General features: G+C 44.4%; 1 protein-coding gene across 2 annotated transcripts in view; it reads right to left on the bottom strand.

Moving 5' to 3' along the window:
• The window catches only part of LOC308459336 (collagen alpha-4(VI) chain-like), a 97,368-nt gene extending 85,044 nt beyond the window's left edge, over positions 1 to 12,324 (bottom strand). Inside the window, exons 1-4 of one of the 2 annotated variants that reach the window (XM_080974527.1) lie at positions 12,000 to 12,324; positions 11,391 to 11,471; positions 6,542 to 6,627; positions 2,696 to 3,304 (exon numbers count right to left, since the gene is read on the bottom strand). In XM_080974527.1, the coding sequence (XP_080830653.1) occupies positions 2,696 to 3,304; positions 6,542 to 6,614 (682 nt within the window). In that variant the 5' untranslated portion in view covers positions 6,615 to 6,627; positions 11,391 to 11,471; positions 12,000 to 12,324. Of the gene's footprint in view, positions 1 to 2,695; positions 3,391 to 6,541; positions 6,628 to 11,390; positions 11,472 to 11,999 lie in introns of those variants that run through there. The other variant, XM_080974526.1, reaches the window with a different exon arrangement.
• Between the last annotated feature and the right edge of the window lie 3,379 nt (positions 12,325 to 15,703).

Below are 15,703 nucleotides of genomic sequence, written 5' to 3'. Positions count from 1 at the left end.
GCAGAATATATAAAGCATAATAAAGCATCAAACATTAAAAGCTTCCTGATACAGAATTGTTTTCTCAAACAGCTTCTCTTGAGGAGTTTCTCTAAGCGAGAACATTGTAAAATGTTTTCTCAGAATCAGGGCCACCAAAATATGAAAACAGTACAAAGGTTAGCGCTGTACCACATCCAGACTCTGAATTCTTTCTTTCTTTCTTTCTTTCTCTTTCTCTCTTTCTCTCTACAAAGGAGGTGAAAGGAGTTATATGGAAATACAATACAAAGAAAGCTTCACTGTTGACATTCTGTCTGTCAGATATATTATTTCATATGTGTGTTTCCCCTGATTTTTGGACCTCCCCAAATGAGGATACAAATTTGCAAATGACACAAAAATATACAAATTTTATGTGCATCTGTACTCCCTTTTGTGAGTGAGGTGAAGGGAACCAATGCACTGTGTACTGGGCCCAGAAAATCCTACTGGCACCCATCATCAGAACAAGCCAGAAAAGGGCAGTTAAAGAAAAGAGATATTGGCTGATTTCACACACAACCTTTACAACTTTCTTATATTTTCTCTTTGCATTTTGAATGTAAACATCTAAAAGTGGAGAAACTGTACCACATATTGAAAATTAGCTCTCTTCCATGTTCTGTGCTGTGAATCATAGAGTCATAGGACTCCAGAGTCGGAGAGGACCCTGAGGGTCATCTAGTCCAACCCCTTGCAAGGCACGAATCCTGCCCACCGACATCCCTGGGTTGGCTCAAACCACCAGCCTTCTGGTTAACAGCCAGACGCACTGACCCAATGTGCCACCAGCCTTCAGAAATGACAGATTTCATTTAGTTTTCCTGGTTGCCTAATTCTTCTTTTTAAGCAACATCTCTGGCAATAAGTGCAGTACGTGTCCACTCATAAGTTGGCCATAGTGAGTTCAGCATGATGTGAGAAAACAGCCTTACTGTGCTGGTCCCATGGGTTACCCGAGAGGCAAGGTCCAAGTCTGGTCCATGATCAAAGGTGCAAGGTGGAGGCAGTCCGTAGTAGCTGAAGCTGGGTGCAGGGCAGGGAGTCGGGTGAAGTCAGGAACAGGCATGCAAGCAGGGAGCCAGGGCAGGTCAGGAGCTCAGGCAGGAAAGCAGGACAGGTTTCAGGCAGGAACTAGCAACCAACAATGTTGCTCCCGCAACCTGGGACTGGGGCTGGCCGGCTTTTATCTGCCCCGAGGCACAGGGCGGCCCCGATCCTCTGGTGACTCGCCTCTCCTGGCCTGGAGGCGAGCACTCCTCCTGCGGGAACTTAGTTCCCTCTGCCTCTCTGCCTTGAGCCTCTGCAGCTCAGGAGAGGCTGGAGGGTTACCGGACCCAGAGGCAACTTCAGCTTCCCCTGACGGGGCTGAGAGTGGAGCACCTGCAGGCAGTGGGTCCTCAGGAGCCAGAGCAGACTCAGCTGATGCCTGCACCTGAGGATCCAGCACAGGTGAGGACCCTTCAGTCTCATGCCCCAGCCCCGGCTCAGCTGGTTCTGGAGGCGGGGAATCCTGTGCAGGCTGGGATCCCTCAGGTACAGTATCCGAGTCTGAATCCCAGCCCATCACACTTACCAGTTGAATTTATCTTGAATCAGGTTCTTCGTATAGAACACATGCCCTCCTCTTTATGTACACGCACCACTGGCTTTCAGGGACTAGACTGAGGAGGAATGGTGGGAACCCCCTCACCTTCCTGCAACTTCCAGAAAAGAGGAGGACAGTATAGATTTAGAACAGTGGTTTGCAGAAGGGCATAATTCAGAGGCTGCAGAGGGGAGGAGCTGGAAAATATTGGGAGAGCAGCAGGATGAAGCACCAGGGGAGAGACAGTTAGCAGACTCAGTGTCTCTTGAAAGCATTCCTGACCCCTTCCCCTCTCCCAGAACCAGGCAGGCCTTGAAAGTAGTAGAACAGAAAGCTCAGAGGCAGAAAGCTCAGATCAGCCAGTGCAGGGGTGACGTAGAATAGAAGAGACGGAGAGGGTGGGACTTGACTTGGAGCAATGCCATTATCTAAGAGAGCATTCCTTCAACTCTCTCTGTGAATGTTGAATAAGCTACTTCGTAAGAACTCATCCCACAGTGAGAGGGATAGGATTCCCTGAAGCCTTGACATCTGGTAGCATGCTGCTGAATGAAAAAGATTTTGTGATCTTGCTGTTGTTGTTGTTTAGTCGTGTCCAATTCTTCGTGACCCCATGGACCAGAGCACCCCAGGCACTCCTGTCTTCCACTGCCTCCCGCAGTTTGGTCAAACTCATGCTGGTAGCTTCGAGAACACTGCCCAACCATCTTGTCCTCTGTCGTCCCCTTCTCCTTGTGTCCTCAATATTTCCCAACATCAGGGTCTTTTCCAGGGAGTCTTCTCTTCTCATGAGGTGGCCAAAGTATTGGAGCCTCAGCTTCAGGATCTGTCCTTCCAGTGAGCACTCAGGGCTGATTTCCTTCAGAATGGAGAGGTTTGATCTTCTTGCAGTCCATGGGACTCTCAAAAGTCTCCTCCAGCACCATAATTCAAAAGCATCAATTCTTCAGCGATCAGGCTTCTTTATGGTCCAGCTCTCACTTCCATACATCACTACTGGGAAAACCATAGCTAGGAAGGATTTTTTTTTTTTTTTTTAAAGACCACTGTATACACACACACACACACACACACTTTTGGATTTACCTGGAGAAATCTGAGTGATGTGTTGAGAGGCTTCTTCGCCAGTAGTACAAATCACCTGAAGCAGATTTTGGGAGATGCCCTGCAAGCCGGCAAAATCTTCCACGTTGTAGACGTGCGTCTCGTCCGGGTCGCTAGCGATTAACTGAAGCTCCGACAAAACAGCATCCTTAATGCCCAAAGCATAGAGCGTGATGCCTGCGCTCTTGACCAGCTTTGAGGGCTCACGGATATCATCCTGAGCTTCCCCGTCTGTTATCACAACTGCCACTTGGGGGACGCCTTCACGGCGCCGACTGCCGGCCACTTCGTTGAACTGATGGTCCAGCATAAACTTCAAACTCTTCCCAGTTTTGGTCCCCCCTCCTTTGTAGTGCAAGTTCCGAATCCGGTTTAAGATGTCCTCTTTGCGGTGGAAAGTGTTCAGGAAGAACTCGTTGTGAGGCAGGTCGCTGTACAGAATCAGCCCGACCTGTATTTTATCCGGTCCAATGTCCAAGCCGTCAACCATGGTGTACAGAAAGTCTTGCATGCTTTTGAAGTTCTTTGTTCCGATGCTCCAGGATCCGTCCACCAGGAACACGAGGTCTGCAATGGCAGTTTCTCTGCAGACTGAAGAAAGACAAGGTAACCTTTTGTTCTTACACCAAAAGGCATTTGTTAGATTCGGGACAGGCAAAAGAAAACATTTCTTCATGTAACCCAGGGGTTGGGGGACATGAAGTCCGCATGATGTCGCCGGTCCCCAACTCGCATCATCCCTGACTACCAACCAGGCTGGATGGGGTGATGGCAAAACAACAACAACAAACCTATGGTTACGTGAAACATACTCAATAAACACACAAGACATAACCGGCTGTACTTTTGAATAAATAAGGTATACAGTCATACCTCAAGTTGAATGTGCTTCGGGTTGAGCACGTTCGAATTGCGCTCCGCAGCAACCCGGAAGTAACAGAGCACGTTACTTCCGGGTTTCGCTGCTCACGCATGTGCAGACGCTCAAAATGACATCACGCTCATGCGCAGAAGCGGCGAGACGCAACCCGTGCACGCGCAGACACACTATCGCACCTTACGTTCCGTTCAGGATGCAAACAGGGCTCCGGAACGGATCCCGTTCACATCACGAGGTACCACTGTACCATTCATTGTATCAAATTGTAGGTTTCAACGGATGTCTCATAAAGTTCAACGAAAAAAGCAGAAGACCCAGTGGATCAGTTCATTCTCTAGTCAGTTCATGCATAAGGTCCATACATGTATAAGTATCTATTCCACCTGTCTGTTCATAGAGTCCAATTATCCACATGAAGGGTTGTTACAGTTCCACAGAATCCTTTCACAGAGTCTAAGACAACCAGTACTATGCTATAAGATCCACTATCCTATAATATTACATATGAGCCTGTTCTACTGATGAAGCCTAGGATGGCGAAACAAGGCTAATATTCCGGAAATCCTTGTCTTAGACCCTGTGGAATAGGTATTTATACATGTATGGACCTTATGCATGAACTGACTAGAGAATGAACTGATCCACTGGGTTTTCTGCTTTCTTTCGTAGAACTTTATGAGACTTCCATTGAAATCTACAATTTGATACAATGACTAGTATACCTTATTTATTCAAAAGTACAGCCGGTTACGTCTTGTGTGTTTATTGAGGATGGGGTGATGGCAGCAGGAATCCAACAACATTTGGAGGGCTACAGGTTCCCCACACCTGACATAGCACATATTTATTTAAAGCATGTAGTACGCTGAAAGAGAACTATATGAAAATGATGTACCGGTGGTATTTGACTCCTACTAAGTTATCTAAAATGTATAGAACAAGTTCAAATATCTGCTGTAAGTGTAACGAGAAAGAGGGTACCTTTTATCATATGTGGTGGCCATGCAAGATAATAAAATCATTTTGCGAAATGACATATGATGAACTGGGGAAAAATGTTTGAAATAACATTTGGTTAAAAAAAAACACCTGAAGCTTTTTTATTAGGAATTATAGGTACCGAGATTCCAAAGGACCAGAAAAGACTTTTTATGAATGCAACAACAGCTGCACGAATGTTACTAGCCCAAAGATGGAAAGAAGCAATGGTCCAGACCAGGGAAGAGTGGCAAGCCAAACTGCTGAACTATGCTGAAATGGCAAAACTAACCGGGAGACTCAGGGACCAAGAAGATAAAGACTTTAAGAAAGAATGGGGGAAATTTATAATTTACCTAAGAGACCATTGTAAGCACATCAAACCCTTAGTTGGACTGTAAGAATCACTTGTAAAGAATGAGCCTTATGGATAATTTAGAAAAATGTAAATATTGGAGAATGCATTGATATGTAGATTGGGGGGGAAATGTTATTAGGACCCAGATAGGGGGTGGGGAGGAGTCACAAGATTCAGAGAATCTCCTGAAATGATTATTTAAAGAATTTTGTTATAAATTTGTATTTAAACAAATATTTGAAAAAAAAAAAGACATAACACATATTTAACTTGTGCAATTTGATGCCGCTAGAGAATGGTGATGACCGTTGATTTACACTGGGGCTGGATCTACACTGACCTGCTTAACATTATTTCCCCCTATTAGAATGATATTAGATGTCATGGACACATCTGCCCCAAGTAGAGAAACACAGTGTCAGGAGTCCAGGTTCCCAGCTTGATAACACAGTAAGCATAGGTAATTAAAAAGGGAAGATTTATTGCAAAAACAAACAGATAGCTCCAGACAGCTCTGACAAAGCCTCCAGCATCATTACTCAAGATGACCCTTCTGATGACTTCTTCCGGTGTCGATAGAAGATATTGAACTTACAAACTTTACCTCTCTTGTTTTGCTTCCTATCTAGCAGCCCTTCCATTTGCCAACTCTTCAGACTTAGTGGATCAGCTCCAACTTCTTCCTGTTCTGAGAGGCTGTCTCTTAATCTATTAGCACCAATTTGTGCTTCTGGCAAGCTTTGACTGTGTTCTAGCCTGCTCTCAGCTACTGCCTTATCAGCCTGCCCGTCAAAGTCAGGAAGAGCCGAAGTCTGCACCTGCCGGCTCTCCCCTGCCTGACTAACATCTGTTTCTGCCTTTCTGTTCCTGGCTGCTTTCTGCAGTTGGCTGCAAACCTTCACTTGGAGCTGGCTCATTCCTGACACACAGCATGAGTTAGGAAGCAGTCAGACAGCTGGGAGCAGTCCCTCTCCCCCTGACACAGAAGGAATGTAGATAAGATGTTAGCAGAGAGTGGGAGGGAGAGAAGTCAGCTCGCTCAAGAAGCACAGGCAGCTTCAGAAAGCAGAAGGGGTAGCATTTCCTCACCGGAAGAGTAGGCAATTAATCCCCTGAGCCCAAAGAGTAGACATATGGGAAAGGTATTAGACAGAAAACAAACCCAGAAATGTAAGGGTCATAGGTTCAGGATATTCTGCAGAAGCAGGAAGCACTCCTCAGAAGGCTCAACTGACTTGTAAGTCACGGACGCTCGGTTAGACGTCCAAGGGTAATTGTTTGTACAGTATTGCAATAAATCTTCAAGCTAATTACGACTTGCATGCTGTGTTATCAAGACAGCAGCCTGGGCTCCTGACATTAGATATGTCATTCTAAAACGTCACAGGGCATAATTGTTAATTAAAACGGTTTTTTTAAACCCCTCCCCTTTTTTTGTCAAATGTAATACCCTGCCACACCATTTTCTAAACCGCTGTTTCTTTCTGTGTTGCTGGTCGCTGGTTGCTCTGCTCTGCCCTCTGATGTCACATTTTAATTCTCCCCCCCCCCCCCGTGTGTCTTTTGTTATCTGCTCATGGATATTATTAAAAAAGCACGGATATTACATTACCAGTAGTTTGGGCATTGGTTGAGCACAACATGGTCAAAAACACAAGAATAAACCTTTGGTTCCAGTTGTCCATCCTGGGGGCACCCCTGAAGAAAATAATAATAATAATAATAATTAATAGTAACAACAACCACCTTTCATTCATATTGAAAAATCCAGTTGTATACACAAAGATATGCCATACGTCCCGGACATAGCCGGATTTTCACTTTTTGAAATACGGCAACCCTAATACACACTAAGTCTTTAAAGTATATTCAGAGCACATGGCTTCCACCAAAGAGTCCTGGGAACTGTAATTTGTTAAGGGTTGCTGGTGACTGTAACTATGTCCCCTGCTATGCTAATCCACAATTTCTCCCATATCAAAGTTTAAGGATCAGTGTACACATGCATCACTTGAGGATGTAACAAGAGTTCTGTTGGTAGAGCCCGGGTCTCAGGTTCAGTCCCTTGAAGGGCTGGGGATGAGCTCTGCCTGAAACCCTGGAGAGCCCCCTCTGCCAGTCAGTGTAGAAACCAGGGGTGAGGGACCTTGAGGACCAGGGAATGAATGCTCCAGGTTTCTCCATCTGGCCCTGGAGGATCTTCCCAGGCTATGTGTATTACTGGTCCTGCTCCCTTCTCAAGTGCTTTGCTCTGGTTGGAAGGTGTCCTTGAACAAGCCTCTTGGTTGCCTGAATGGAGGATGGAGATGTGTCTGTAAATCTCTGGCTTTTACAAGAGTGAATTGACAATAGTATTGTGTTGTGCGATGTTTTACCTGTGACTTCTGTGTATTAGTCATCATTGCATCTATTGGGTAATGGACAGGCACCTGTTAATCAGCCTTGTGTGACTCTACATACACTCTATAAAAAATTTGGATTGAGGAATAATCCTCTTCACAGGCTGAATTCAGATATCATGCCAAACTGTGGTTTGGCATCGTATCTGCACCTGAGTTGCAAAACCCTGGAGTGTCACCAGGATATCAACCATAGTTTCAAGCTGGCTATCAAGCTACAGTTTATGCTAACCATGGTTTGCTGTTATATCTGAATTAATAAGCCAAAATAAGAACCACGGCTCCACCCGAAGAGGCTGGTGCACCATGAAAGTGCGCTGAACACATGGGAAATGAAAAACCAGTAAGTTGCCCTAAACCACGGTTTGCCTGTTGTATATCTGGACGTTGAAACCTCAGTATGGTTAGGCACAAGCCATTATTCAGCGCAGTTTCAGCCACTTCAAAGATCTGTACTGTGAGGTTGTGTCTTGGGTCTTTTTTTGATAATGACAGGCCAGCTGGGAAACACCAAAGTTTCTGGCAAATATCTATGACAACAATTAAGCGGGGGAAATGAAACAGCCACCTCTGAATTAATGATGACAAACAAAGCCCTGCAGACAAGGCTAACATTGCTTATGGGATACCAGATGATTAGGATCTACCTCCAAAAGACAAACAGTTTATTATTATGTTATGCACTTCAGCAGCTGCATAGGCCCCTGGAAAGTTTGTGCAAGCAAGCTGGGTTTATGCATTTCAGAAGCTCCTCCAGGTTGACCTTCTGAAACTATTTGAAAGGGCACTGCATTTTTTCCACCAGACTGAGAATCCGGTTCCAAAAAATTAGGGTCTTGCTGTGCCACGAGTCAAAGCACAGCCCTGAGAACATTTTAGACTTTGACCGATACTCCTGCACAAAAACTCTTCTTTGAAACTAGACAAGTCTAAATGCCCCATCTAAAGACTTGAGACATATTTTTGTTTCATTAAATGCAGAGGAGGGGTTGGAAAAAACCAGTCGCAAACAGCATGAAAGATGTGCACAGATAACCCATGCCAGCTAAATCTAGTTAATTATGGTTGCACAGGAACATCAACCTCAAGGGCAACAGATACAAATGGGATGTAGGAAATCTATCCAAACTAATCATCATCATGAATGTTACAAAGTCATCCCAAATGTTTTGGATTCTTCCCCACTTTGCAATCTGGGTCCTTTGCTGCTTTCTCACATGAGTCCCAGCCTAAAAAAGCTTGCTGAAGGATAAAAAGGTAAAGGTAAAGAGACCCCTGACCATTAGGTCCAGTTGTGGCCGACTCTGGGGTTGCGGCGCTCATCTCGCTTTATTGGCCGAGGGAGCCAGCGTACAGCTTCCGGGTCATGTGGCCACCATGACTAAGCCGCTTCTGGCGAACCAGAGCAGCGCACGGAAACGCCGTTTAACTTTCTGCCGGAGTGGTACCTATTTATCTACTTGCACTTTGACGTGCTTTCAAACTGCTAGGTTGGCAGAAGCAGGGACGGAGCAACGGGAGCTCACCCCGTCGCGGGGATTCGAACTGCCGACCTTCTGATCAGGAAGCCCTAGGCTCTGTGGTTAAACCCACAGCACCACCCACATCCCACTGAATGGTATAGTTTTTGTAAAATATGCAGGGATTTATGATATGTAAAATGAACCATGGAAAGACAAAAAGGGAGGTCACTGATAAAGATGTAACAATGAGTATTTTAAATTGTAAAACAGAAAATTTAATAAAAATTATATATACACACAAAAATGATATATCACTATATCACAATATTTGGCTGGTGATACATCACAATGTTGAAAAGCTGGCATTGCCCAGCCCTGATTCCCACTAGCTATAGCAATTTCCCAGAGTCCTAATACTGCAACAAGCTGTTTACGAAGCAGAGTAAAGCAAACATCATGCTAGCACCACAGTAGATATAAAAAGTGTGCCATAATTCTGCCATGGTAAAAGGTACCAGTTCAATGGCTTTAATAACCTAGTATCACCACCACGTTTTTACGCAACACAGTGCAAGCACTGAAACTGTTTGTATCTTGGTTTGGAGGCAGTGTGGTCTCAACATAGCAAAAAGTGTCGTCCTTTTTAAGCAAAACACATCTTTCCTGTGGCTTATTTCCAATAAGACAATCTACAACGATCGATTACATCTGATAAGCATCCTGTTTTTGGATAGCTTTCCAAGCAATGAATAAACATCCGCAGAGAAATGCTGCAGTGTGTGGGTAAATAACCTGGGCTAGTAATTCTATTCATGTGGTGAAAAAGTTCAGGACCACACAAGTGGATCTTGTGTTAAATATAGGTCAACGCACATCTTGGTCTGAAAAAACAAGTTACGTTAAACAGAAAAGTAGGAAAAGTGTTCATTAGTCATGAACACAAAGGGAAGAAAGTATAATTCCTTTCTCCGGTGCAGGATACAGTTGTTATCCAACCACTTTTCAATGCATATACTTATCCTTTGAGCTTTGCTGTTTTTGAATATGAGAGAAAATTTAGATTTTCCCTCCAAAACAGTGCTGTGTACTGCCTCCCACCCACATATTCTTGAAACTTGCTAAATAATAATATTTCATCCACATCAATGAATACTGTTTGGATACTCTTCTACCTTCATCACATTTTTTAAAATATATTTTTCTTAAGGATGACAGCAAGCTTATTATTTATAGGATTTACAGAAGCCGTCCCAGTTTCTGATTTGATCCCGGAATGTCCCACTTTTCCTTAGGATGTCCTTGTTTTCATTGGAGAAATGTTGGAGGTATGGAGTTAGGTGACCCCCCAGCCAAGGAGATAAGTAACTATACAATCTTTAGAAGCCATCTGAAGGCAGCCCTATATAGGGAAGTTTTTAAATGTTTAATATTTTATTATGTTGTTATATCTGAAAGAGCGTCTCCACCCCATTGTTCTGCCCGGACACTGAGGTCCAGCGCCGAGGGCCTTCTGTCGGTTCCCTCACTGCGAGAAGCCAAGTTACAGGGAACCAGGCAGAGGGCCTTCTTGGTAGTGGTGCCCTCCCTGTGGAACGCCCTCCCACCAGATGTCAAAGAGAACAACAACTACCAGACTTTTAGAAGACTTCTGAAGGCAGCCCTGTTTAGGGAAGCTTTTAATGTTTCAAATATTACAGTATTTAAATATTTTGTTGGAAGCCACCCAGAGTGGCTGGGGAAGCCCAGCCAGATGGGCGGGGTATAAGTAAAAAATTATTTATTATTATTATTATTATTATTTGGAAGCAACACAGAGTGGCTGGGGCAACTCAGTCAGATGGATGGGCTATAAACAGCAAAATAATAATCCTCCTCCTCCTCACCATCATCATTTTTGAATAGGACATCCCTATTTTCATCAGAGAAATGTTGGAGGGTATGCAACTTTTGGGCCTCCTTTAAGATGCTCATATAAATGTCCCAGCCCTAAGTGACTTAGGCCCAAATATCTGAAAAACGGCTTCCTTCCCTGGACCCTCTCAGGTTTTAAGATTGACAGAAGGGGTAAAAACACAAAAGCTTGCCCTGGGACCATGCAGTAAAGGGCAGGCAAAAGATCCTATAACCAAAAATAATCAATAAATAAACCTCAGGCCACCTTCCTTCTACAACAGCTTTCAGAATGTAAAAAGACAGATGTACTTGTGGATGTTCTTGCCTGTTTGAAACTATGAAAACTAATAAAATTCTAAATTTTAAAAAACTGGGTTGAAATTTTTTCCCTGACCTTGCCACTATTGCTAAAGACTGAACATACAGCCATATTTTTTTCTGATGTATTCTTGGATTTACCAATATGAATTCCCTCATCTTTTTCCTAACTGGATGAGAATTTACACTTGAAGAACAATCGCTAAGATTTTGTATTAAGATGGAACTTAGATCCCAACACCAGACAGACCATCAGGATCTCGTGTTGCCTTTTATAGCTTCCTGCAAACATTCTATTATTTATTTCATTTACTGAAAATATGCATCATCTCGTTTGTGGCAAGCTGAAGTACGATTACATCCCGTTTGAATAAATTATTCCTCTTACTTGGAGAAATCTTCCTTCTTCTATACGATTGCTTTTCCCGAACTTCCTTCCTCACAGAGTCGTCTGCAAAGGCTAAAAGCCCTGAAATGCAAAAAAGAATTGTGTGCAGAGCTTTGGTGCAAATGTCCAGCATTTTGCCTCTCTCTAAAGTATATTAAAAAGCGGATTCCTAAACCTTATATTTCTTCTCAAAGCAGCAGCAGCAGCATTTGGGAACAACGTCTGCCCTGTCCATTCCACCTACCGCTCACCTCTTCAGATTGCTATATTATAATTCCAGAATAAATAAATTGGAACTAGACATTTAACTTGCAATGCATCTCAAGTCTAAACATTCTGTGAGATAAGACGAGACATCTTGCACTAGCCAATGTCTTATCAGTGATGCATGGGAAAGTTCTTTCAGAAATTTTATTAGTACATTTTTGGGGGAAACAACATTAAAATGTCTCTGTGAAGCCATAAAAATCATTTTCTTCTTTCTGTGAAGAAAGGCACCCATTTCTTTTGGGATCTGATATGAGCGTAAAGTTTATATTTTCCCTCACAGAAGCACACACATAACGATTGCAAATTAATGGAGAAGGAGATTCTAAATATTGCACTAACCTGGCTTCTTAGAGGTCCATCTGTGCAGTGTCTAGTGGTCCATATGATCGATCATCTATCCTCTCTCAGGACTGTCCAAAAGCATCAAAGATTCCAGCTGTGAGCGGCCAGTTGTGCTGTTGGAAACAGACTGGGAGCCCGCCTCCCAAGACAATCCCTCTGAGACAGAACTCTCAGTCTCTTGCGTAAACTCTGGATTGCCCCAGAAGGAAAAGTTTTCTCTGACATGTATGCAGGATTAATAAGAATTTTTAAAATGTTGCCAGTAATGGAGGCCCTAAAGTATATATTCGAGTCTATGAATTCAAGATATTCACTTGCCGGTCTTCAAATCCGACACGAGACCCCAATTGACCCCTTCAATGACCACAGGCACTTCTCTGCCTCAATTCCCCATCTGTAAAGCTATACAGTTGTACCTTGGATCTCAAACGCCTTGCAACTTGAACATTTTGGCTCCCAAATGCCGCAAACCTGGAAGTGAATGTTGCGGTTTGCGAACGTTCTTTGGAACCCGAACATCCGACGCTGCTTCCGCAGCTTTTGATTGGCTGCAGGAAGCTTCTGCAGCCAATCGGAAGCCGTGCCTTGGTTGTTGAATGTTTTCGGAAGTCGAACGGACTTCCGGAACGGATTCCGTTCAACAACCAAGGTATGACTGGATCATTATGATGATGCTGATGACACTCAGCTGAACCGGTGTCTTGCCTTGGTAATGGACTGGATGAGAGCCAACAAACTGAAGCTCAATCCAGATAAGACTGAGGCTCTGTTAGTGGGTGGTTCCCTAGACCGGATGGGTAGGAGATCGCCTACTCTTGATAGGGCTAGACTTCCTCTGAAGGAGCAGGTTTGTAGCTAGAGGGTGCTTCTGGATCCTTTGCTATCACTCAAGGCTCAGGTAGCCTCAGTGGCCCTGAGTGCCTTCCATCAGCTTCAGCTGGTGGCCCAGCTACGCTCCTATCTGGACAAAGATAGTCTAATCACTGTTGTCTATGCTCTGGAAAACTCAAGGTTAGATTACTGCAATGTGTTATATGGAGGGCTGCCCCTGAAGACGGTTCAGAAACTTCAGCTAGTGCAGAATGCAGCAGCCTGGTTGTGTAGTGGTTAAGAGCGGTAGTCTTGTAATCTGGGGAACCGGGTTCGCTTCCCCACTCCTCCACATGCAGCTGCTGGGTGACCTTGGGCCAGTCACACTTCTTTGAAGTCTCTCAGCCCCACTCACCTCACAGAGTATTTGTTGTGGGGGAGGAAAGGACAGGAGAATGTTAGCCGCTTTGAGACTCCTTAAAGGGAGTGAAAGGCGGGATATCAAATCCAAACTCTTCTTCTTCTTCTTCACCGGAGCAAGAAGGTTTGAGCATGTTACACCGATCCTGGTCTGACTGCACTGGCTACCAATTAGCTTCCGGGCCCAAGTCAAAGTGCTGGTTTTGACTTATAAAGCCTTAAATGGCTCAGGACCGCAATAGCCCAAGGACCGCCTCTTTCCATATGAATCTACCTGGACCCTGACACCATCTTCTGAGGCCCTCCTTCGTGTGCCTCCTCCTCGAGAGGTCTGGAGGGTGGCAACACAAGAACGGGGCCTTCTCTGCAGTGGCTCCCCGTCTGTGGAATGCTCTCCCCAGGGAAGGTCGCCTGGTGCCCTCATTATACACCTTTAGGCACCGGGCAGAAACATTCCGTTTAATCCAGGCCTTAGGTTGATTTGATTGACATCCTATGCCCTTTTAAAATGTGTCGGGGGGGGAGCTTATTGGGCTGTTGTTTTTATTTTGATTATGGATTTTGTGGTTTTATATTTTGAGTTTATTCTGTAAACTGGCCTGAGACCTGCAGGTATAGGGTGGTATATTAATTCAATAAATAAATAAAATCACCAAGTTTTTCTTTGACTTGCCTTTGTTAACTGTTAAGCATCCTCTAAATTAAATTAAACAAAAGTTATTGTTGTTGTTGTTGTTGTTGTTGTTGTTACTGGCCAGCAAGATGAGGGTGTGGTAAATTATGCTGAATTAGATCAAGGCTTTTCATTACAGTGTGGCTCATTAACAGCACAAGCCTATAGATATTTCCTTGGAAATGTTCCGCTGTGTTTAAGGGGGGTTACTCCCAAGTAAGTGTGTGTAGGAGTGCAGCTTTAAAAGTCTATGTACCGTATTTTTCACTCTATAAGACACACTTTTTCCCTCCTAAAAAGTAAGGGGAAATGTGTGTGCGTCTTATGAAGCGAATGCAGGCTGTGCGGCTATCCTAGAAGCCAGAACAGCGAGAGGAATCACTGCACAGCGCTCCCTCTTGCTGTTCTAGCTTCTGGCTTAGCCCCTCTGTCCCTTCCCCCACCTCCCGGAAAAGCCCCCAAGAGCCACGCTCCCTTTAAAAAGCCGCACGGAGTGTGTGTGCGGCTCTTGGGGACTTTTCCCCAAGGAGGGAGAAGGGCAGTGACGGGCTGCCCTTCTCACTCCTCGGGGAAAAGCCTGCACACATGCTCCACACGGCTCATGAAAGGGAGTGCTGAGCAGAGCCTGGGATGTATACAAGCTCTGCTCAGCACTCCCTTTAAATAATTTTTTTTTTCTTGCATTCCCCCTCTAAAAACTAGGTGCGTCTTACGGTCAGGTGCGTCTTATGGAACGAAAAATACGGTGAATATGGTCTTACCAAGGATTTCAGAATCAATAAAAGGGGGCTTTCATGTACAACATCCTACCGCCAGTGTGCTATAATATTTATAAGAAGCTGCTAACTTGCACGCAGTATTTAAAATTGCCCCGGAGGCAAGAAGGACAAAATAGAGCTAATAACGAAACATAAATAGAGTTAATAATGAATACTGTACCTAGAAGGACTCGTAGGAGCTGCAAGGCATGGCCTAACTGAGATACAGAAGGCTCAGTGCTGAACTCTGGAAAGAGTGGATTCTTAGGTGGAATCTTCTTTCTTGTAGTTTGGATCCATTGCTCCGAGTCCGCTTCTCTGGAGCAGCAGAAAACAACCTGTGAGCCTGTGACCCGGATTCAGGAATTAAAGCATTGACCATCACAAAAGAATGGCCAGGCTGTCCAGGTGGAGCAATCAGTGACCATTGTCAGGTATCCCGGCAAACAGGATTTCTGTGGTAGACAGCCCCCTGTGATGTATTTCTGTTAGAGACCGCCTCATTTTGTGATGTATGTATGATGTTTTGAGGGGTAGTTTGAGCTACAGGGCGTCCCTCCTGCCTCCTGGCAGTGAGCACCCTGTTGCAACAGTTAATAAAGATCAGGCTTCCTAGCTGCCTTGCTTCTCAATATTCTCTGGTTGGCCTCTGTTATTTTTCTCCTACCGATAGGGAACCTACTTAAGGATTCTATAAAGGCTCTTGGATACTCCATAAGGGGAAAGGAGCAGTGGTTTTTTCTTATAACAGCAGGAACGTGAGATGTGTGTGCCTGATGCCAAGGGGAGAGCCAGGAGCTGAAGGTCCACTTTGGGAAGAGTCGGCATTTAGAAAATCGTATGGAGCACTCAAACCTCCTACCAGGTGTAATTGATGATAATAATAATAATAATTTATTATTTATACCCCGCCCATCTGGCTGGGCTTCCCCAGCTACTCTGGGCGGCTTCCAACAAAATATTAAAATACAGTAATACATCAAACATTAAAAGCTTCCCTAAACAGGGCTGCCTTCAGATGTCTTCTAAAAGTCTGGTAG

The sequence above is a fragment of the Podarcis pityusensis genome, assembly GCF_964106645.2.
Source record: "Podarcis pityusensis genome assembly, chromosome: 12".
Classification (NCBI taxonomy): Eukaryota; Metazoa; Chordata; class Lepidosauria; order Squamata; family Lacertidae; genus Podarcis; species Podarcis pityusensis.
Note: the sequence above shows the minus strand (reverse complement) of the source record. Positions and strands in the feature narration are given on the sequence as shown.